Here is a 23990-nt window from a genome sequence, read left to right on the forward strand (position 1 = left end):
GAGAAGGACACTCTGGAGCCCGGAGATCTCAGCAGGCTCATGCTGATTCTTGGGTGGCTGGTAATCTGGTGGCAGGTATCTAGCAGGCTCACCCAGAGCTCTTGCCTGTCGCAACATGGAAAGTGTGCCCATCAGACTCACAGAGACCACAGGTTCAGGGCAGATGGCAAAAAGAACACAAGAGTCAGGACCCGCAAGGATGGTCACAGAGTGCAGGATGAAGTAGATCAGGGGAAACAAAACTCAGCGGCGTGCCGGCAGCACTGGCTTCTAGAAAGCCAATTTGGCTGATTGGAGGGGTGAGGGAGTGTGGCTCAGCTCAGACTCATGGGGAGAAGGCTGAGAAAGGGTGTCGTGGGCCCAATAGAAAGAAGTGTGATTAGAAAGAGAAGAATTCTGGTGAGGTGGCTCACACCTATAATCCCAGTATGCTGGGAGGCCAGAGCAAGTGGATTGCCTGAGCTCAAGAGTTCCATAACAGCCTGAGCAAGAGCGAGACTCCATCTCTAAAAGGTACCCGGGCGTTGTGGCAGGCGCCTATAGTCCCAGGTACTTGGGAGGCTGAGGCAAGAGGATCTCTTGAGCCCAAGAGTTTAAGGTTGCAGTGAGCTGTGACACCACGGCACTCTACCAAAGGTGACAGTGAGACAGTCTCAAAAAAAAAAAAAGAAAGAAAGAGAAGAACTCTGTAACAGACAGAATTGCTCCAGGACAAAAGAGGCTGCCTGTAAGGTAGTAGGTTCCCCGCTACTCATTGTGTGTGAGAAGGGCCTGGACAGTCCATGGGTGGCGGTATTGTAGAGTGGCCAACTGGGGGGGCACTGCATTCAATGCCCCTCCTAGCCCTGACTTGTTGCACTCCATCCCTGCCCCACCCCACACCTCTACAGACCTCGCCTCATTTTGCTCTCTCCAACTTGCCTCTGTGAGGCTACTTCCTCCTCCAAGACAACCCCCTTTCTTTTCTGCTCATTTACCTTCTGCTCATCTGCTCAGCCCCAACTCCTCCATGAAGGCTTCCCTGACTGCCCCTGTGGCAGTCACCCGCTGACTGCCTTGGACCCGCCTTTCAACCTGGGCTGCTCCACTTTGTGTTTGGCCCATTCAGGTGCAGACTTGTCCTGCTGATTGAGTTTCGCACTGTGCAAACCATCCCAATAAGATAAAGAAAAACATCCATCTGCAATCCTGCCACCTGACTTTATCTTTCTGTCCTTGGCCATGTACAGACAGACAGACACTGCGACGTGCTTCTGTGTCCATCCTCCCACCCTTTCCTGGCCCTTGCAGACCGTAGGCACTGTCCTCCCCAGGAAGCAGCTGTGAAGTGTTGTAGAAAGAGCAGAGAAATGGGCCGGGTGACCCAGCCTGAGTGCTGGAGTGAACTTGCTGTGTTACTTTGGGTATGTGAATTCGTGTCTCTGAGCCTCAGTTTCCCTGTGAGGACAAGAGGGATGTCTGGGTGGTGTGATGTGGGTAGATCCTCTAGCACAGTGCCGGCATGAGGAGGCTCCAGATGGGTTGGTTCCCGTCCCCACTCCCTGCATGGAGCCTGGACTAAGGGGTGAGATAGGCTGGGTCCAATCCTAGCTCTGCCCCTCCTGGCTGGGGACCCCTGACAAGCTTCTCCCCCTTTCTGAGCCTTCGTTTCCTCAGCTCTTGCACAGTGTTGAAGCGTGGAGCCTCCAGAAATTTCCATTTCTCCTCTCTTCGTTCATCTCACATGTCTCCTTTTCCCTGTCTGGGATGCCCCTTCCCCTCCACCATCAGCCTGCACCAGCCTGCCTCAGCCTGCCTCCTCCAGGGGCATTTCCTTGACTGCTGTCTTCCCCAGTGCTCTGAACTCTCTGCATAATCGACAGTTGGATGCTCATTTTTGTGCATGACCAGACACCAGGGACCCTTGACATATGTTGGGAAGGCTTGCTGGCCTTCTGGTTGGATGACCCTCAAGGAATACAGAGAGATGGGGCTGGGGTGTTTTCAGGGTCCATATGACATACTGGTTCCACCAAGAAGAGGGCAGAGAACACTTGGTTCCAGTGAGTTGGTCCAGCCAAGAGAGGCCTGTGACCCTGGACAGGTCCTCTCACCTCTCTGAGCCCCTGGATGAGTATTTAGGCATTGGAGGAGTTGGTGGAGCCCCCACAGGCTACCCCATTGTGCTGTTGTGGGACCACAGGCATGAACAGATGTGCCTGTCTTTTGCAAACTCTGCAGGTATGGGATAGTGTGTGGTGTAGAACCAGCAGGACATCTGGAAGCAAGACACCCAGGTTCCAGCCCTCCCCTGGCTCACACTTCTGCTCTTCAGGCCATCAGTTTCCCCATCTGATAAATGGGGGCAGACCAGATGGCCCCAGTGCTCAGGGCACCGAGGAAGTGACAAAGATCTGTCCCCCGGGATGATAGGTGGATACAAACCCATGTCTGATACGTCTTCAAACTGGACAGAGTAAAAATGCTCAGGAAGTGCAAACTCACACGTCTGCAAGGCCAGGTGGGGACAGTGTGGGCCCCAAACCATGGTGGCAACTGCTTCCCATTGCTTGCTGCAAAAGCACTAGCCCAATGTCACCTCAATGCTCACTTTGCAAGAGGAGCTAGGAATCCAGATTTGCATGTACAGTCTCCTGATGTTTACATATTAGCAAAAAAAATCTGATTTTTAAAAGTCCTTGTAGGTCAAACAACGTATGAGTAGGTTCTAGCATGCAAACTCTGACCCAGGCGTATCTTCTTAGCTCGGTAATCTAAGATCATTTCAAACTTTCAGAAAGGTTGCTAGGGCTCAGCACCCGTCCTCAGTGGTTAGGGCGCTGGCCACATACACCAGAGCTGGTGGGTTCGAACCTGGCCCAGCCAGCTAAACAACAGTGACAACTACAAAAAAAAAAAAAAAAAATAGCCAGGCATTGTGGTGGGCGCCTGTAGTCCCAGTTACTTGGGAGGCTGAGGCAAGAGAATCACTTAAGCCCAAGAGTTGGAAGTTGCTGTGAGCTGTTATACCACGGCACTCTACCCAGGGCAACATAGTAAGACTCTGTCTCTGAAAAAAAAAAAAAAAGAGGCTCAGCGCCTGTGACTCAAGCTGCTAAGGCACCAGCCACATACACCTGAGCTGGCGAGTTCAAATACATCCCGGGCCCACCAAACAACAATGACGGCTGCAACCAAAAAATAGATGAGCGTTGTGTCAGGTGCCTGTAGTCTCAGCTACTTGGGAGGCTGAGGCAAGAAAATCGCTTAAGCCCAGGAGTTGGAGGTTGCTGTGAGCTGTGATGCCACGGCACTCTACCCAGGGCAACAGCTTGAGGCTCTGTCTCAAAAAAAAAAAAAAGAAAGGTTGCGAGAATGGCACAAAGAACAAAGGTGTGCCCTTCACCCTGACTCCACTGTCACTCTCGTTTTGCCCCTTGCTGTCTCTCAAGTCTCCCTGTAGCCCTGGTCAGGTGTGTGTGACGGCCCTTTCGCCCTCAACACTTCGGGTCTATCTGCCAAGAACGAGAACGCTCCCAGGCATACTTACCGCACAGCCATCACATTCTGGGAACCGGGCACTGATGCAGCGCCGGTACCTATGCACTGTCCACGTCACATTATGCCTGTTGTCCCTGCAGTGAGTGTCCTCCACGCCAGAACCCTTTGCATGGAGCAGCTCGTCATCTAGCCTTTGTCTTCCTGGAAGGCCACTGTTCTATAACCCTCCCAGGCCATGGGCCCCTGAGAAAGTCCCAACAAGGAGCCCTCCCTCTTATAAGGGGCAGATACCCAGCTCATGATTGTGCCATTTTAAGAGCTTCAAAGATCCCTAGAGAACACTAATCTTGTCCCAGTTTGCAGCTGGGGAAACTGAGGCCCAGGGCAGGAGTATAAGGCCCCATGGAAGGCAGGGCCAGGGCAGGAGCAAGAGCCCAGCCTTCTATCCTCCCATGCTTGGGAGGTCCCTGCCTCCACGGTGTGTGGACTTTCCTGTCCAGTAATGTGGCCCATTTGAAGCATCATGTAGTAACTTCCACTGGGACGAACACGACTGGATGCCATGGATGTGGCAGTGCATGGGGCTGGGGCTGGGGCAGGGGGTTGGGGTGTGGGGCTGTGTTCAAATGGCAGCAGGGCCTGCTCCCAGCAGGCCAATGAGCCCAGCCCCCTAGCAGGACCTCTACCCCACTGCATCACCACCCAGGTCTAGGGGTAACAACAGGAGTTTTACGCAGGACATCAGTAAACCCTTTTGGGAGTCCATCCACATCCCAGGGCCTGCTGTCCACCCTGCCACGCAGAAGGCCCAGCACCAGACAGCCAGACCTGCTGCCCCTGCTGCTGCCTCCAGGAAGCCTAGGACGACACCGTGACTGCAGAAGGCCCGGTCTGCTGCTCGGCCCGCACTCTCTCCATTACACTACCCTGCCTCTTCTCCATGAGAGGCAGCGGGGTGTAGTGGATAGAGCACGGGTTCAAGTCCCGGCTCCACCACTCACAGTGACCCTGGGCCATCACTCAACCTTTCTGAGCCAGAAAGGCCACAGGGAGCAGAGAGAGGCTTGGAGTTGTGCTTGCGCCGACACCTACCTCCCAGGGCTGTTGTAAGAAGGACACTTGCCTACTGTGCCGTGCCCTGTGAGCGTGCACTGTCACTGTTACTAACTGCAGGAGTGAAAGAATGGCATCTGGGCTGGACTCATACTGGATTTATTCGGCACTTATGCCTGAAGGCAGAGAGTAACCCCCAGAAGTAGACGTGGTCCCTTCATCACAGCCTCTCTCCACTGAAGGAGACCTTTTACAAGACCCCTTCCCCTGTCTAGAGAGAGGCCTGGCTAGTCATACCCAACAGATCAAGGAGCCTGGGTTCCTTCCCAAAAGGGTTCTTGCCTCTGCCCCTACCCAGAGGCCTGTGGTTTTCCTCTGAGAGCTGAATCCTCTGCCCTTTGGCATGCCTGTTGCCACTTCTTCAACGCCTTGGCCCTCGTACCAGCATTGCCCTCTTCAAGGGACTCCTGGGGCTGGGTCAGGCAGAGCAGCAGCTAGAGGCTTCCCCTGGCAGGAGGAGTGGCTGGTGCTCAGAAGGCCTGGTAGAGAAAACAGCTCAGCCCAGTGAAGAGTGGGGAGGAGGGGGCGCAGCAGGAGGAATGGGACACTTGTGAAACTACCCAGGTGATTGATTGGGGGTGCGGGCGGGCGTTCTCCATTGTAAATGTAACATGCACCCTCCATGGAAAGCACAGAAAAGAAGGTAGCAGGAAAAAAGGTGCGGAAGTGGTACCTCCAAGCCAGGTTCTGCCCTGGGAGGCCAAGAAGAGACACACTCAGACCCTGTCCTCAAGGGGCTCACGTCTGGAGGGGAAGCCAGGCTTGGCAACACCCCCAGGGAAGACTGTAGAGGTGGTTTAGAGGAGAGAGATAAAGTCCCCTATTGAGAGGCAGGGGGCCACCTATGGGGGAGAGGCACTTGCCCTGGGCCTTGAGGGGGGGATTGGACAAAAGATGAAGAGAAGACATTCAGGCAGATGGAAATGGTGAGCCAAAACCCAGGGGCTGGACACAGAGGCCTGGTGAGCTGTGCATGCTCCAGGGACAGAGTCCACATGGCAGGAATTGATAGCCAAGGGCCAGAAGAAACCTGGGGTCTGACCCAGGCAGCACTGACGCAGTTGTTTGGACCTTAGGGAGAATGTCTGTGCTGGGAGGATGCTGTCAGAGCAGAGGGAAGGAGGCCAGAGGAGGAGGTTGGTATCCCCAGCTCCCCTCTCCCTGGCTAGGCTGGATCTGGAGGGGACCCCCTTGGGCTTCTCCAAGGCTGGGCAGGGAGTGCTGGGCCTTCCCCCATGGATGCAGGTGCCAAACCTCCAGCTCCCTGCTAGGATGGGAGTGATTCGATTAGAAGGTAATGCTTTGGGGGGGTGTATGGTTATTTAGGGGGGTGATTCCATGATTATCTTGGGAGGAAATTGGCCCCCTGTGTCTTTTTCCACCCTGTCTACTCCTGGGTGGTGAGGAGTGGTCTCTCTCTTGCCACCCAGGCCACAGTACCAATGCCTTCATTTTGTAGCAAACCTTTTTACTCATGTGTTTGAGACCTTGTCTCCTGGGGATCTTGTCTCCTGGGGCAAAGGGGAAAGACGATAGGCTGGAGGGACCATCAGAGAGGTGGCTCTGCACCTCCTCAGCAGGGTGACCCTGGGCAAGCCGCCTCTCCCTTCTGGGCCTCAGTTTCCTCTAGTGTGGGGACTAGCTGAGGCCATGGCACACAGAGGCCAGCACACACCCTGCATACAGCAGGCATCCTCTGGAAGTTAGCTCAGGAGGCAGCCACTGCTTTCTGGACTCTGCAAATGCAGTGAAGTGTGCTCCGTCCTCTCCTTAGAAGTCTCCAGAGACCTCCCCCCATGTGACCTCAGTTTTCTCATCTGTCTAATGCTGATCTTTAACAGCCCCTCCTCCCAACCCCCACATACGCCAAGCCGGTGCCGGAGAAAGCATTTTGTCAGCAAGTTATCACAGTGACCAACATTCCATTTACTGGGCCTGAAGGCAGGAGCAGGTGGGCTCCAGGAGAAGTTGCCAGGCCTGAGCTGTTCGGCCTGGAGCCCATGCATGAGCTCATTCTGTGTTCCCCACTATTCCCTGGCCAGGGACAAAATGCCACTGTCCTACTGTCCTGGGAACAGCCAAAGAGCTCACCGTCTGAGAATCTGGGTTCCGTTCCAGCTCTCTGGGCTTGCTGTCCCCTCTGAGAGCCGTCCCTCAGAGGTTTCTATGCCTGTGCATGGACAGGCTGACATTTACCTGCCTTAAAGGAATCCACTAGACAGTGTCTGTCTGTCTGCAAAGCACTTTAAGATCCAGAGATCGTAGAAGCCAAGAGGCCAGAGCAACACCCGCTCACACACACAGAAGCACACTACAGTATGGAAGTATCACCCAGATCCTAGAAGGAAAGGGACAGCGTGGGTGACACCACTTGAAAAGTAAAAACAGATTTCTTGCGTAAGGAAAGTACATTGAGTCCTGACTCAGAACTCCTGGATTTCTATTTTGGAAGCAATTCTAATGAGTTTGCTCACCTAGACTTCAAATCTGAAGCTAACTGGAAAACGACAAGAGCCTGTTGGAGACAGGTTAACTGAACACAGGCAGAGGTGGCAGCCAGTCTCAAGTGGAAAGAAGGGAAAACTCTAAAAAGCAGAAGCGAGTGCCAGAAGGAAGTCTTGGAGCATCAGGCATCAGGATCGTGGCTGCCAGAGCCCAGCAATCCCGTCTAGCCAACCTGCCGAGGAGCTCCCCGTGCTGCACAGGATGGCCTGAGACACTGCACTAGGCAGAGATGGGATTCTTCCTTTGTCTGAGGAAGAGGTGTGTGCTGCATTGTAGAGCACTTTCGGCCTGGGTAGTAACAAATAAAATAAAATAAAAGGGTGCCTGGAGGGCCAGCATCCCTAATTCAAGCTCCTCAGTCAGGAGAGGACCACCAGCAGGTGGGGCACCACACAGGTGCAGGCAGCACCACACAGGTCAGGGGAGCGGTGGCCGGTGGCTACACCCACCTGGCTCTGGCAGAGCATCTCTCTGCTGTGCAGCTGTCACCACCACCCATCCCCGGAACTTTTTCATCTTCCCCAACTGAAGCTTTGCCCACTAAACACTAACTCCCCTTCCCTTCCCCCAGCCCCTGGCACCCACCGTTCTACTCTTTGTCTCTGCGAATTTGATCACTCTAGGGGGCTCATGTGAGTGGAAATCATATGATGCTCATAGCCCCTTTGTGACTGGCTGATTTCACATATTATAATGTCCTTGTGGTCCATCCGTGTTGCAGCACATGTCAGAATGTCCTTCCCCTTTAAGGCTGGATAATGCCCCATTGAGTGTAGAGACCGCATTTTCCCCCTCTGGGCCACAAGCTCCCTGCATGCTCTTGGGCAGACTGCTAGGTGAGGGCGAAGGGGCAGGTCTTTAACCAACAACAAAAACAACAAAGAGCTGATGCAGAAACCCCAAAGACAAAACAAATGAAAGCAGAGCCCTCTCCTCCTTTGCCCCTCACGGCTGCCTCTCCTACCCTGAGAAAGAGTTCCAGGGCCCTTTGGAACCCAGTTTGAGAAATCTAAAATTCTAGGGAAAGGATTCTTAACCTTTCTTCCAACATGGACCCCTAAGGAAGTCTGCTTTCATCATGTGTCATCCCTATTCAGAATAAAGTTTTGAAGAGCAAAAAATGAAATATATTGGCTCACAAAGGAAACCAATTGTACTGACATAGTTTGAGTAGTAAAAAAAAAAAAGTGTAGTAATGTATGTATTTCCTAATTATCACACTGAATAACAAGATCCATCTTAGTGGTGAAATAGGGACACAGGTCAACTATCCTGCAACAGCTGTGAAGGGACATGAAAAAGACATCTATGATTTTCATAATGTGTGTAACAGCACCTGGGCACCAGGAATATTCCTGGAGTTTATTGCCTATGTTTATTTATAGGTTTGTAAAAATAAAGGTGTAATTTTTTTTCATCTAAGTTCACAGACCTCTGAATTCCTTCCACAGATCTATGGGAGTGGTGGGAACCGGGGACTCTATTTTAAGCAGTTGTATCCAGGGCTTAGTTAACACTTCTTTACTGATTGCAGAATTAGCAGGATGAGATGTGGTTCTAAATATACTCAATAAGGAAGAGGAGATAATGGTCCCTGCATGACCTGTGAGGGAGAATGAGACAGAGGAAGGATGTGACCCTCCAGGGATCAACAGGTGGTGGGTCTGGAGCTGTTTGATGGCCTGAGAACTGAGGGATAGCACTGCTTCAACCCAGACTCAACCCAGCACAGTCCTGAGATGAAATCATCTTGAAAGGACCCCCTACACACATGCAGTGTGAAACTTAATCATAGGCAGCACCCCATGACCTCAGCAGGAGAACAGCCAGGAGCTGACTGAGACTCATTTCTCCTACTCCTTTGGGGAGGGGGCTTCAACCATGCAATGGTAACTTGGCTTTTGTTCCCTTCCCCAGGGACCCACGTGATGGAGGGCTCAGGACGGATGGTGGTGACTGCCGTGGGTGTGAACTCTCAGACTGGCATCATCTTTACCCTGCTTGGGGCCGGTGGTGAAGAAGAAGAAAAGAAAGACAAAAAAGGTAAGCCCAACCCCCTTGCAGACCAGGAGAGGAGCTCTTAAGGCCACTTTTTTTTTTTTTTTTTGGTTTACTTGTTCACTCAACAAAATAGTTATTGAGTGCCTTCTATGTCCACGCCCTGTGCTGACAGCCACCTTAAGGCCCTGCTAGGGCCAGGTGGGCTCTGTCTGTTCCATCTCCAGGGTCTCTGTCTTGTCCAGTCATGTCATGGAGGTCCCTCCTTCCCCTCTGGGCCGGGCCAAGAATGCTGACCATGTTACTGAGTCTCCAGCCTCAGGTCATAGAAACAACTAGCATGAACTAGTCCCATCATCACCCCAATATTGAGTAGAAATCCTCACCCAGGCATATTCCTTACGCTACTGTCAACTCCACTGACCAGAGCTGCAAACACACCCAGCAGAGACTTGTCCAAGATGTGGGCAGGGGAGATTCTGGGGAAGGTGTCCAGATACATGGCTCCAAGTCAACCACCATGTGTCCCCTCTCCAAGGCACCTTGCCTGAGTTCTGATTCTTCCTCCCCTTGAAAGTGGGACTCCGTATTCACTGTTTTTCCACCTTGGTGCAGCAGGCTGGCAACCCAGGCTAAAAGTGCCTCCCATAACAGAGGGAAGGATCCTCACATGAGAAGCTCAGGTATCATTAGGCCAGGCCCAAATCCACAGGCTGGGCTTCTGGCCCCAACACAGCCAACTCCTTATCTGACTCCCAGACTTGGCCTCAAGGACAACCCTTTTTCACATTTGCAGTCTTTTGTCTCCTTCCCCAAGCTCCAGGGGAGGGTCTTCAACACCCAGAACTTTCAGAATTGGGGTGCTGGGAGAAGGGAGATGGGAGTCCAGATGGCCCCCACCCTGTGTTCCAGGGGCAGCCCTGCCACCTCCAGCTCTCAGAGGCCAGTCAGGCAGAGAGCCTGGGTCAGGATTGAAGACAACTTGTTCCTGAAGGCAAAAACTGATTTCTAAATAAGTAGATTATGGCTGCTTCACCAGCAGGAACAATGGTGCTGGGATGTGGTCTGGGAAATCAAGAGGCTGGAAAGAGCAAAAGGGTACTGAGTTTGAAATTGAGGAGAAAGTCCTGGCCAAAAGACCTGGAGCATCCAAGGCAGTGTCCATGCACTGCATTGGAGCCTGTGGCCAGAGTGGATGTCAGCTGTCCCCAGCTGTCCCCAGACAGCTGACATCTGAGCAGATTTGAGCAGTTGGGCAGGACATAGCAGCCTATGCCCATTTCCTTGGACTTGCTGGAGCTTGAGTGCCCCAGACTCTTCTACAGGCCAGAACCATATTTTTTAAAATGGCTGTAGGAAGACAGGCCTCAGCTGCCATGGAAGCAGCTGGGTTGGCGTCCTTTGCTGCCATGCATCTGCACCCTGGCAAGATGGGTGTCAGAAGACTCAGCCTCAGATAGACAGAAGGGGGAGGGAAGTGGAGAGGACATGGCAGAGGAAGCCCGAGTATCAGGCCACCGTGAGCAGTACCGCCAAGCCCCCTCTGCCCTCCCATCCCATCCCCTTCCCTCCTCTAGGCACATTGCTTAGGGCCCGCCAACCCCACGTTCCCATTTCACAGTGAGCCCAGGTGTGTGGTGTGTGTGCACATGTGTGTGTGTGCTCGCGTGTGCAGATGAGGCTGTGTGTGCTTCTCCTTCATTAACATGTCTCAAAAATCATCACACAGGTGTGAAGAAGGGGGATGGCCTTCAGCTACCAGGTACAGTAAGACACCCCTCAGGGTAGACGGGCTTTTAGAAATAGCAGCCTTTGACCTCTAGGCCCTGCCCCCAGACCACCAGCATGCAGCTGCAGATGGCCACATGCCTGCTACAGGCTCCCCCACAGACACTCCCCTGTGCCCTCTGTGATACCAGCCCCGTGGGATGAGCCAACACCCCACTCTGCCCTCTTGCCTTTATGGTGCGTCACCCTACTGGCTGATGCCACTTGGCACCATCACATCCCCATAGCACCCCAGCCCTGCATACGGCATACAGTGCCTCGCTCCCCACCACAGTGCCCCAGCCCTTGCTCCCCCACACCCTTCAGAGCCCTGTTCACCTCACCCAACAGTGTGTCTTACCCAACAGGGCCTCTTTCTTATCCCACGAAAGAGCGACAGGGGTGAATTTGGCCGTTTCCCATCACTTTTAATTTCTAAGTTAAGATAACCTCACTAGTGCCTTTCTGTCTCATAAACAAAATGTGACATGCTTGATGTCACCTTTTAAATGGCAAGACATCTCATACACGGCTTCCCAAGGCAGTCTTTGGCATGCTGGTTAGGAAAGGAAGGCGTGGCCATGGACAGTGGCCTGAGTCAGAGGCATGAATCCATGTAAGTCCCTGCCATCAACAGATGCTCTGCAGAACACCCTGTACACGGTGACTGAGGTCACAGCAAATACCTATTCTAAGTATGGAACGGACTCCTGGCCGTGGGTCCCTCTGGCCCCGATGGGCAGTCAGATCCCTTCCCTTCATGGAATGTTTGCTCCTTGATGGGGGACCCGCCCCACTGGCCAGGCCAACAGGGTACAAACCTCTCTGCACATCAGTGCCATCCCTTCTAACTGTCCCAATCATCCTCCATATTTTATTTCAAAGACCCTCCACGTCTGAGATTTTTCCCCCTCAATGTCTGTGGCATCTCTGTGGGAACATTTCACCCCCCAAATTTGAGTTTCTTGATTTCCAATGGAGTTTTCGTTTATTTTTTAAGAGTAGCGTTGTGTTATTTCCCCGCCAGTTGGTTCATGTCATTATTGTTGTTGCTTTTCTCCATCGTGACATGCTGCATTTTCCATCCCTCCCCGCCGCCCCCCGCAGCAGCAGACGGTGCAGCAGCTCCGAACGCTGCAGATAGTGCAAATGCCAGCCTGGTCAATGGTACGTCTCGGCGGCGAGCTCCGGGTCTTGTTGGATGGGCGTCTCTCTCCCCCAGTCCCAACTCTGGGCTTTCTCTCCCTGTTCTGGACCACACAGATCTCCAATGTGCATGGGCCGCTCGGACAGTCACCCTCTCACACAGGGCCAGAGCTTAAGAGAGGAGCCACACCAGTGCGTCAACTCCATGCCCACTTGTGGCTACCAAAAAGGCACTGGCTCTTGTGGGCCCTTGACCCCAAGTGGAGCCCAGAAAAAGGTCATGACTTTGGCTTCAGATCCAGACCCCTGGAAGCAGCAGTCACCCACCTGGCATGGCCCTCTCCTAAGCGCATCCTGGCCCTGGCTTTGGGAAGAAGGCCTGGGGTCAGGACCTGGGCTGAATCTGGCATCTGGGTCTCCAGAGAAGGCCCCATTCCTTGGCTCTAAAATGTTCTGGAGGCAAGGAGACCCAGGCCAGGCTCCAGCTCCTTGGCCCTGCCCCACAGCATGGCTGAGCCACCAGTAGACATTTCTTCTTCTTTTGCACAAAGCAAATGGGCAGGGGATGGCTTGGGCTCGGACCTAGTTCTGTCCCTCGGATGTGGACTGGTGTTTCTTGCTGTTGCCTGTGCTGGAGCGTTTGTCCTGGATCTCTGTGTTCTGACTGGGCCCCTCGGGGATGGGAGCTGGGAGCAGGAGCTGCCACTGGGTACCTAGGTTTGCACCGGAACCTCTTTACACAGGAGAAGGAACCATTCCATTCACTTGCCTCCAATCCTTTAGCTGACTTCCATTTTCTGTCCCCTCCCAACTCCAGAGCAACAGATGAGGCTTCTATTTACTCAGATACTACCACTGCCCCCAAATAGATTACATAATAGTCACCAGGGGCACTTCTGAACTGCTGGGAGCCATTAGGGCTGGTCATGAAAAACGTTGCCCCCAAGAAGCCAAGGAAAGGGGAAAGTCTCTGCTCCAGCATCGCTGCCTACCAGGCACTGGGCTCCAGGTTTCTCATTCGTGATATCATCTGCTCCTCACCAGTCCTGCAAAACATGGAGACTTGTTCTCCCATCCTCCTATTCCCTGTCCCAGACCTCTGGCCATGCCACCTGCATTCAAAGTGACCAAAAACAGAAGCACCTAGTAAATGTCTGGGGCCGGGTAAAGCATTTCTGCTGGCAGGACCTTGCCAAGAAGAGCTAATTTGGGTGTGGATCTATTTCAGGCCCAGGAAGAGGAAGGAGGACAGCTTGGGGAGTGGGAGGTATCATGCATTAGGGAGGGGTAGCTGAGGGGTGACAGGGAGAACTGACGTGAGCAAACCCGTGGCTGGAGAAGGAACCAGGAGGTGGCCCCCTTCCTCCCAGGCGATGAGCCTGCTGGGCTTTGTGAACATGCAGACCCCCTCCAAAGTGCAAGTTCCATGAAAAAGGGCAATTTCACTTCCCCACTGCAGCAGAAAACCTCAACTATTCCAGGAAAAAGTGCAGGAAAGATGGGAGCTTTTATTTCTTGACCTCCTACTATGCACCAGGCACTGTTGCAAGCATTTCCTGTTCACCTCTCATTTAATCCTCCTGACAACCCCATAGTGCAGGTTTTACTGTCCCCACTTTAAAAATGAGGAGGCTGAGGTTCAAGGAGATCAAGACACTAGCCCAGTGCCACAGAGCTGGAGCCCAGACCTGGCTGGCTCTGACATGTGCGCTGTGCTTCTCATGAGGCAGGAGTTCTCAGTGGAGTGTGTCTTATGAGTTTCACAGCATGTTGAGAGGTCTTCCTCCCTAGAAAATGATCCTGTGGCCAAAGATGTTTAAGAGTCACTGGTTGAAATAGGTTTCTTCCTACTTACAGGACTTCTCAGGGCCTTGAGTATGCGGGTGCCTAGTGGGGAGTTATATTCAGGGTTTCCCAGGCTGATTTGACTGTGGGCTGAATCCCATGGGATTGGCGTGTCCCACTATATATATTGGGAAACAGTTCTGTAAGCCATTGGTATTTAACACTTGATCAAAGGACCCAAAACCTGAGCATTACCAGGGAGCTTATTGAAGTGCAGGCTATGTGGGGCCTTGGTGTGTGTCACACTTTATGGGGGCAAGACATGATTGCAAGAGGGACTTTGCCTAACAATTGCAATCAATGTAACCTGGCTTATTGTACCCTCAATGAATACCCAACAATAAAAAAAAAAAAAAAAAAAAGTGCAGGCTATGGTGGCTCGTGACTGTAATCCTAGCACTCTGAGACGCTGAAGCAGGAGGATTGCTTGAGCTTAGGAGTTCAAGACCAACCTGAGCAAGAGTCAGACCCTGTCTCTACTTACACAGAAAAATTAACTGGGCATTGTGGCAGATGCCTGTTCTCCCAGCTACATGGGAAGCTGAGGCAGGAGGATCACTTGAGCTCAAGAGTTTGAGGTTGCTGTGAGCTATGATGATGCTATAGCACTCAGTCCCAGGGCAACAAAGTGAGTCTCTTTCTTAAAAAAAGGAAGAGAAGTCCAGAATCTCAGGTCCCCACCCCAGACCTACTGAGTGAAAATCTGCATTTGAACAAACTTTCTAGACTCCAAGCGAGAGCTGAGCCTTGTTGAGAGGGAATTAACTGTTTTTTCCCCTCCTTCTGAGCCAAATTGCAATGACTTGGATGTGGCACAGGGGAGGTGTTCATTGGGATGGCAAATTCCCCTTAATCCCACTTGCCCAAGCCCCCCAACTGAAAGGTGGGTGTGTTCCATTTATCTTGGAGGCATTATGATTGCCGTTATTATTTATCTTTTTCTTTCACGTTTATGAATACATCACCTATAATCCCAGTTATAGTCACGATTCATAGTACATCGCTGTTAACGCCCGGTGTTTACACAGCACTCTGTGGGTGCCCTTCATTAGCAGCACCTTGGTTGACATCAGCCCATTGCCCAGAGAAGGAAATGAAAGCACAGGGAAGAGAAAGGGTATTTCCCAGGCCTCCCAGCTAGCAGTCTGTCTCCCCAAAGCTTGTGATTTTAGGTCATCTTATCAGGAACCTTCCACATCCATGGTCTTCACACTCATGTCCCTCATGGGGCACCAACAGAATGGTCCCCTTGTAAAAGCCGCATCAGCCATCGGCTGCAGAGAAAGGCCTCCAATACTCCATCCCAGTGCCCTTTCTTGAATCCCATCTCCAGCTGTTCTGAAATATAGTCAATCCTCCAGGCCCCAGATGGGGCCAGAGCTGGCTGTCTTAATACCGTCGGCTGCCAGGTGAGCCCCAGGTTGGCTGAGAAGGGCCCCAAATAAGTCTCTCGCTTCTGAGAAACCAGGCCATCTGCTCCAATGCGCTCCCAGAACATGGCTCCCTTCCTCCAACATATGCATTGGTGATTATATTTCTGGACACGTGGTCACTGTGGAAATAAAAGAGAAAATTGCTAGCTTGACTTAATGAGCACTCACACCCGTTATTGCATCTGATAATATACAATGCAAATAAAGGTCCCTGTGAGCCTTCTAAAACCAACTATTGAAGCAGAGTCCTCCGGTGCCCCTGAGCCCAGTAAGTAAAATTATTTTAGAAAATAAAAATAATTGTTCGTTTCTGTTTGCTCTAAAAAGCTTTTATCTCCTGTGTTTTCTAATCCAGTAGAAAGAATCTGACAATAAAGCCATGAGGGCCTTTCTCTTTAAAGCCCACAGTGGGTCCCGGGCCCCTGGGTGTCGAAAGCTGTGGGAACAGCACTGCGCTTAACGCCACTTCTCCCTTCCCGGTCACCCATGGGGTAGGTGCAGTGATAGTGATGAACTCAGTAATCAGGCAGCCACAGGGTCATTCTGGGATACTCCATAAATGTAGGAACCTTCCTTGGCCTCAGTTTCCTCATCCCTAAAGGAAAGCAATGAAAATCCCTCCTCCCCCAGCTTGTGGGATACTTGGAAAACTGACGAGATGAAACTGCAGAGGGCTGAACCATGCAAATAGTTATCATTAAGGTAATTTGGGGGCTTTCCGGGAGGTGAATGTCTCCCCCTACTTTATGGATGTGGAAACTGTGGCTGGGAGAGGTAAAGCCAGACAGCTAGCTGGTGGCAAAACAAGGGCTCAAGGAATCCAATCCCAGCAGTGCCACCTAATTGCGGCCCCTGGGCTCAGAGGGGCTGACGGATAGCTGTGGTCTCCCAACTTGGCTTCCAGAGAAGAGAGAGCAGGGCAGAAGCATACACGCACTTTGGAGCCAGCTCTCCGTTTATCCACTGAGACCTGGGCAAGCCACCTCCCTCTGGGAGCCTCAGTTTCTCATCTGTACATGGGCATATCATACTATGAGAGCACCCTTCGTAGGTGGGCTGTGGTGAAGATCAGATGGAATTCTGGAGCCTGTGTATGCCGGGGACACAGTGGGCTCTCAGGGAATGTGAGCTATGAGAATCACCTTCAAGGCAAATCTCCAAGGTTAGCTGACCTTCTGAAACCCCTTGTAAGGCTTGCAGGCAGAGCTCCAGGTGAGCCTGCAGGCCTGGTGGACAGGAGAGTGGGGGGAAAGGCAGGTGTCCCTGGTGAGAGGCAGTGGCACTAGGACCCACACTGCAAACACAGGCCTCTGGTGGAGGCTGGGGCAGAGCCTCTAGGGAAGCCCTGATGGGGAGCAGGAACACCAGATTTCAGCCCTTTCCCAGCACTAGGCAGAATTGGGCCCTCAGGGGGTGCCCAGGGAGCCCAGTGACCCTGCTTAGCCTGTGTGCTGTGCCTTGTCCAGGGATCAACACCTCCCCCCTGGGAAGCAGGGCACTTCCACGAAGCTCCTGGACACACACACAGTCCCTCAGAGACCACCACAGGGAGCCCCGGGCCCTCTGTGTTCTGGGCACTCTCAGGAGTGCTGGGCAGTGTGTCATCCCTGCTGTGGCTTCACACCTTTCCAAGGAAGGAGAAAGTAGAATCATCTCTCTGGAGCCAGAAACAAGGACTACTTTGACCTCTTCCATTCTAGAAACTCCCCCTTCCCCCTTCCCCCTTCCTTCCCTCCCTCCCTCTCCTGTTCCCATGTGTATGAGAAAACAAAAAGGACACCACAGAACACGTGGCCCTTTGCTTTGTCTCAACCCCTGAAATACACCAACCAAATCAGTCATAAAAGGCTTGGTTTGGGGACCTGAAAGCCTCTCCTCTGCCTTCTGCCAGGAGACTGGTCCCTTTTACACACGTTCTGCCTTTTAATCTCTAAAATGCTCAGGGGCAAAATTATTTCAACCGACACCCTCTCACCCAAGCCCCCTGGAAAACCAAGAGCTGCCTGGACGGACAGCTCCCGCAGCAAGGTGGTGGCCAGACTTGCTCTTGTTTCGGGGGCCCCCCCAGCATCCCTGTGCAGAGGGACAGAGTCAGCACGGCCCTTCCTCTGTTTGTGATATGAATGTCCTTGGCCCGTTGTGTCTTCGTGATGACCGACCATGTGTTGTCTGTTCTCTGTTGTCTGTTAAAATTCTTTGTCGTGTAGGTAAAATGCAGGATAGCAATGTGGATGCCAGCCAGAGCAAAGGTAACCCTTTCCCATTAACTGGCGTGTGTGGTCCCTGCAGCCCTCCCCACTGGTTCTGAGAGTCACACCAGAGGCAGAGACTGGCCGGGGCCAGAGGCAGACAATTCACATCTATGGGTTACTGATGACTTGGGGTGCAACTGTGATTTGCATGGTGCCAGCCCAAACAAAGGGGAGTCCACCGGTGAGGAGAGGGAGCTACCCCAGCCAGCGTCTGCTCAGCCTTTAAGGGCCGCTACCCGGTCAGCTGAAGACCCAGATGGAGGGTAGGGAGCTTGGCTTGCTCTGTTTGGAAGGGCCACAGCCCTCCGGTGCGTCCTGCTCTGAAGAGGCCACACTGGCTGAGGGGCAACCTCTTGCACCTTTTGAGCCGCGCTGTTTGTTCCTCCTGTCTGGTGGCTACTTAATATCCCAACAACATGGCCCCAAAAGCCAACTGGGAAAAGCCCCGGCCTATCCTTCCTTTCTGAATATGGAAAAAGCCAAAGGGCCATTTGCAGTAGGATCTGTGGGCTTGTTCAGACCCCGAGGAGACCCCAGCCTGCTCCTGCTGGGAGATTCCTGGCCTGAGGCAGTGAGTGCCATGGGCGCCCAGAGGGTATCACAGCTCTGTGCCAGCCTCATAGGGCGGTCAACACCTCCCCTGGGCAGGCAGGGTGGGCGCCAGCAGCCCCGCCCTGCAGGCTGACCTGTGCACGTGTGTCTGTGTGTGTGCACCTGCCTGCTCTGCCCCCTGCAGCCAAACAGCAGGACAGGGCGGCTGCCATGGAGATGCAGCCCCTCAAGAGTGCCGAGGGCGGAGACGCGGACGACAAGAAGAAGGCCAACATGCACAAGAAGGAGAAGTCCGTGCTGCAGGGCAAGCTCACCAAGCTGGCTGTGCAGATCGGCAAGGCAGGTGAGTGTGCAGCGGGGGTAGCACGGGGCACACAGTGGGACCGTGGGCGGAGCCCTGCCCCCTGTGGGCCTCAGTCACTCCATCTGCAAAGTGGGAGGCTTGAACAAGGTAGGCCCTGAGGCCTGCCTTTCTCTACCATAGCAACCTGTGTGAGTCCTGTATACAGTAGGCACTTAATTAATAACTAATGAGGTACAAGACAAAGCTCAAAGCCTGCGCTGTGGTGGCAGACTGACTGCTTTCTTGTCCAGCAACAGCTGTGACCTCTTGGGAAAGTAACTTCACCTTGCCTCCCATCCCCAGGCTGTGTGTCTATAATTAGAGGCTCTGAGGCTCTGTCTCTTTGTCAGGTGGGGTGACGGTTGTCCCTGCCTCACAGGCTGTCGTGGGGTTCCCAGGAGATCATATGTGCGGAGCACTGAGTACCGGGCATGCACAGTGGCTAGAGAAGGGACAGACCCTGCAGGGCCTGAAGTTCTAGGCAGCACAGTCTTTGTCCTGGGGACAGCAGGAGCTATGGAAAAGGTTTGAGCAGGGGAGGGCAGGGGTGGATTTGGGCTTTATCATGACCACCCTGGCCACAGCACAGAGGAAAAATTGAAGAGTTTGTGGCAGTGCCAGCAGCCCAGGAGAAGCCCACTGTCTGAGGGGAGCACACAAGCTGGGCTTCCCAATTGAAGTGGTAGCTGCAGGTGATGGCTGGGGACAGCCCCTCTGGCCCAGGAAGCCAACCCCAGCTGCAAGGTGAGCCCTGACCCTCTGACACAGCCTTGGCTTCCCTTCCTTTGCCGTAACAATGCGGCAAACACCAAGGCCTCCCCACCTGGCTGCTTGATGCTGCTCCCCGCTGTCTCCCGGCTCTAATTATAGACACACAGCCTGGGGACTGGAGGCAAATTATAGGCTTGGCTGTCTATATTTAAACTCAGGGGCCTGGGGACAGCTCCCGGCTGATGGGAGCCTGGCTTCCCGCCCCTGCGACTGTCAGCCAGGGACAGAGCCAGCTCTGAGGCACCACAGCTGGAGGTGGGGGTGGGGAGTGATGGACCCAGGGATTTCCCCCATCCCTGCCATCACCACAGTCACAGGCAGAAGGCTCCATGGAAACACGGCACTGGTGGGGCAGGGGACTAAGTGATGAGAACAGCCCCATGGCCTCCCAAGTTCTCCTCCTCTTCACCTAACCTCGGCCCTGCCAAGGAAGGAGTTCCCAGGCAAACACTCCTGGGTTCACATCTCACCACTGCCTCTCTCTGGGCTGAATCCCCTGGAAGTAGAGTTGGGTGGGTGAGGGATCTAGGGAGGGGTGCTCTCAGGTGAGGCGTGCAGGGTGGAGGACACAGGCAAAGGCTGGGGGGAGCTCCCAATCTCTCCTGATCCCACGGGAGCTCGGGATCAGGAGCCACACCACAGGGCCTGTCCCACCTTGCACAAGGTGACTGGGCTTTGGGACCTCGCATCAACCACTAGATATTTTGGCTATCCGACTGGGGCAGGGTCATTCCTAGGCACTTCCCAGCAAGGGGGCTCCTCCATGAGCAGCAGCAGCAGGTGTGAACAGTCTCGACAGCACCTGTAGCAGCACCTATAGCAGACATGGGGTGGGCGTGCAGAACCAACAAGGGGAACCCCAAGGGATCTGGTCTGGTCCCCAACTATGTCCCTGCAGCTACAGAGCCTCCCTGCTGGCCTGTGGCTTTGGGCAAGTCATTTCCTCCTTTTTTTTTATTAGAGACAGAGTTTCATTTTGTCACCCTCAGTACAGTGCCGCGGCATCATCGGGCTTAGGCGATTCTCTTGCCTCAGCCTCCCGAGTAGCTGTGACTACAGGCGCCCGCCACAACGCCCGGCTATTTTTTTCGTTGCAGTTTGGCCGGGGCCGGGTTTGAACCCGTCACCCTCGGTATATGGGGCCGGCGCCCTGCTCACTGAGCCACAGGCGCCACTCCATTTCCCCTTTCTGAGTGTGAGGCTCCTCATCCAGAAAAAATGGCCACCTATTGTTTCCTGTACCTGGAACGCTCTTAACCACGTGGCTGCTCCTCCCCACATTGTTCTAGTGTCTGCTCAAATGTCACCTGCTCCAAGAAGTTGTCTCTGGTCACCCTAGCGAAAGTAGCCACTCCCTACCACCCCTTGTCACTTCCTCCCACAGTCATAGCACATGTCCTTCTGAAATCATCTCTTTAATGTATCTGGTACTGTTTCTCATCTTCCTCCCCTCCAGAGTGTCAGTTCCCCAAGGGCAGAAGCTCTGCCTTCTTTACTGCTGTGTCCCCTAGACTGGGGGGTTCTATGTGCCTGGCACATTGGAAATACTCAAAGGTACTTCTTGAAAGAGTGAGTAAAAAAATGCTAACAACTTTACATGATTACGGTTTGCAAGCTCGGTGCAAATGGCTCTTTTATTTTATTCATTCAGTTACTGGGCACACATTTCTGGAGAGCCTACTACGTGTCGGGCCTTTTGTGGGCATCACCGCATCTGCAGCTCACGTCTGGCTCCTGGTACCTTCGATTGTCTTAGGTGTTACCTGTGGGGTCACTTGACTCACTGGGAGGGAACTATGCATCCCTCCTACAGAGCAGGAGACTGAGGTCCCATGAGGTTCAGGGATTTGCCCCAGGTCACAAAGCAAGGAAATGGCAGAGCTGGCAGGTGAACTGAGGTCTGCGTGATCCAAAGTCCTTTCAGCTAAGGGTTTAGTCGAGACCTCAACTCCCCAGACCCCCCACCCCTGGGCACTCCCCTGAGCAGGTGTGCCCGTGTTGCAGGCTTGGTGATGTCAGCCATCACGGTCATCATCCTGGTGCTCTACTTCACCGTGGACACCTTCGTGGTCAACAAGAAGCCGTGGCTGCCTGAATGCACGCCCGTCTATGTGCAGTACTTTGTCAAGTTCTTCATCATTGGCGTGACGGTGCTGGTGGTGGCCGTGCCCGAGGGGCTCCCTCTGGCCGTCACCATCTCACTGGCCTACTCGGTGAAGGTGAGGGGGAGGAGGGCAGGGCCAGCCAGCTGATGCAGCCCTGCTGGGGAGCTGGGCGGAGGGGGGCCGATGGGGCCAGCACTGGGACTGGGAAATGAGCTTAGAGGAAACCTGTGAGCCAACCGATAACTCATAGAGGGGACGGATGCAGGACCCCAACACTCTGCCACCTCCCGGTGGCAAACCAGAGAGCCAGACTCCAGCTAACTGGGCAGCCTTATCCGGCCCGGCCAAGTGCCCCTGGGTGGGGATGCAGGCCCACTGTTGCCAGATCTGCATATTTTTTAGAAATGCCAGAACTCTGGCCTTAGTGTAAATTCTCCCAATTTTTAGATGTTGGCAGTCAACTCAACTTAAAAAAAAAAAATGCTTTTAAAAATATAAAAAAAGACTTCACTATATAGGCCAGAACTCACCCGCACCCACCAGCTCTAGGCAGAAGCCTGGAGAAGGAAGTGACACGCTCCCTGGGTAGCCAAGCACAGAAAAGGATCTTAGGGACAGCTCCCCAAGTATGAGAGGGAAGCCGAAAATGAAAAGAAAGTCTGATTTTATGGGAGCCCCCTCCCCTCAGGAGATGGGCTGCAAATATAAGAGGTTTTAAAAGCAATTAAATAAAGGATTGAGGCCACCCACGCTTACTGGAAGAGCTTGATCTGCAGGCATTTCTAAGTGCCATTCTGATGGCAGAGCCGCACCTCCACCTGTGCACTGGCTGTATGTGGCGCCCAAACGCTGCCGAGTCTGATCCTCCTTGGGTCACCTCCAGTTCTCCACCCATGTTTCAATTTCTTCCCTGTACCCCTTAGAGGTTTTCCCTCCTCAAAGGGCCAGGCCCTGGACTCCCACACCCAGGATGAGGGCAGAGGCATGGTCGTGTTTATAAGGCTTTCACTCTGAGAAATTGGCAGAGCCACCAGAGGGCACGGTGAGCATCAGTTTCCAAGCTGGAATTTGGGCTGGGCTCTCTGATGTAATTTCATACAGAAAAGAGATCTCTGACGAGTGCCAGAAAGTAGCAGCTCTCTGTAAAGGATATGGTTCTTATCGTCTCCTGGTTTTAGGGTTCTCGAAGAAACTCCATCCCACAAACCAAAGCCCAAACAGGTCACAACATGATGCTCTTGGGGGCCTGGGGCCAAGAGAGGGTGACTCTTACATGGTCATGAGTAGGGGGCCCCTAGCCACCAGACTGAGCTTGGGGTATCCTTGAACGTTGCACAGAGCTGGTTTGGGGGAATCACGTCCACACAGTGTTAGGCATCTGGGCCTTCTGCAGCTCACGTCTGACTCCTGGTACCTTCAACTGTCTTAGGTGTTACCTGTGGGGTCACTTGATGAACTGAGCAGGGCACCCAAGCCAGGAGAGGCAGACTGTGCCCACTCTGAGCCTGGACCTAGGGGCAGCCATCAGGAGCATAGAGATGACTGATCACTGCTCAATAGAGAAAAATGTGACCTCATGTGTAATTTTACATTTCCCACCAGCCATATTACCACCAAAAAGTGGAAAGACACCAGCAAAGTTAATTTTAGTGATGTAATTTACTTGACCCAATATGTCCAAATTATTATCAATCCAACATATAATCAACATAAAAGTATTACTGAGATAATCTCTTTTACACTTCTTTTTTCATCATGTCTCTACAATCTGAGGTGTATTTTATACTTACAGCACATTTCACCGCAGACTAGACAGATTTCAAGCATGCAGTAGCCACACGTGACCACCGTGTGCACAGTGAACTTAGAGATCCTCGGGTCCCACAGACGAACTGTGTTCGGAGAGAGTGCAGATGGGCTGAGGCCTGAAGGAATGACCCAGGCTGTGAGGTTAAACAGCACTGGGTTCAAATCTCGGCTCTAAACCCCCACCCCGGTGTATGCTCCTGGTCAAGTCGCTTTGCCTAGATTTCTTCAATTGCCAGAATGGATTACCAGAACTCTCCCATGTCTCCAGTCTTAAGGATTCTTATTTTAATAACATGAGACTAGAAAGCAAATTCAGAAGGGATCTGCAAACTGTAAAGTGTATTGCAAATTCAAGTTGCTGTTGATGGTCCATTGAATACACACGTACGGTTGCTATTTTCACAAGCTATAATATGAGGGCCAGCAGTAGCATAGAATCCTTGCAGTACTTGGTTTTTAGTAACGTAAACCTGTATTAAGAGTATTCTAACTACACTCCTTTTTCACCTTTGTAATAAAGAGGTATAATAGGAGCAAGAATAAAGGAAATCAAATTTCTATTCATAGGTTAGCTCCATCTGATCCAGCCACTTTGTCAGGAGAGCCTACAAGAAGAATCATGGCTCCTGGAGAATGACTTTATTTGCATTATTTGCTCGAGAGCCTGGAAAAAGCTGTAGTGTGGAGCTGGGCCAGAGATAAAATGGAAAGCATGCAGAAGAAAATAAATACATTTAAGAGGATTCCATTTTTGTTATAAATTTTAAAAGAAAGTATGTTGATATCTAAGAAACATTACTTCTAAGTGTTAGCTTATTGATTTCTTTTTCCCGTCAGTATAACTATATTTAAAAGAAATTTGTGGCTTTTC

General features: G+C 52.6%; 1 protein-coding gene across 9 annotated transcripts in view; it reads left to right on the forward strand.

Moving 5' to 3' along the window:
* ATP2B2 (ATPase plasma membrane Ca2+ transporting 2) overlaps positions 1–23990 on the forward strand; it is a 373264-nt gene that overhangs the window by 304785 nt on the left and 44489 nt on the right. For 5 of the 9 annotated variants that reach the window (XM_053600589.1, XM_053600581.1, XM_053600585.1 and 2 more), the window contains 6 exons: positions 9016–9141; positions 10826–10858; positions 11971–12030; positions 17495–17536; positions 18276–18434; positions 21210–21424. In XM_053600589.1, coding sequence (XP_053456564.1) covers positions 9016–9141; positions 10826–10858; positions 11971–12030; positions 17495–17536; positions 18276–18434; positions 21210–21424 — 635 coding nt within the window. The remainder of the gene's footprint in view (positions 1–9015; positions 9142–10825; positions 10859–11970; positions 12031–17494; positions 17537–18275; positions 18435–21209; positions 21425–23990) is intronic. The other 4 variants (XM_053600588.1, XM_053600587.1, XM_053600583.1 and 1 more) reach the window with 3 other exon arrangements.

This window comes from Nycticebus coucang, chromosome 8 (assembly GCF_027406575.1).
Source record: "Nycticebus coucang isolate mNycCou1 chromosome 8, mNycCou1.pri, whole genome shotgun sequence".
In the NCBI taxonomy this organism is placed as follows: domain Eukaryota; kingdom Metazoa; phylum Chordata; class Mammalia; order Primates; family Lorisidae; genus Nycticebus; species Nycticebus coucang.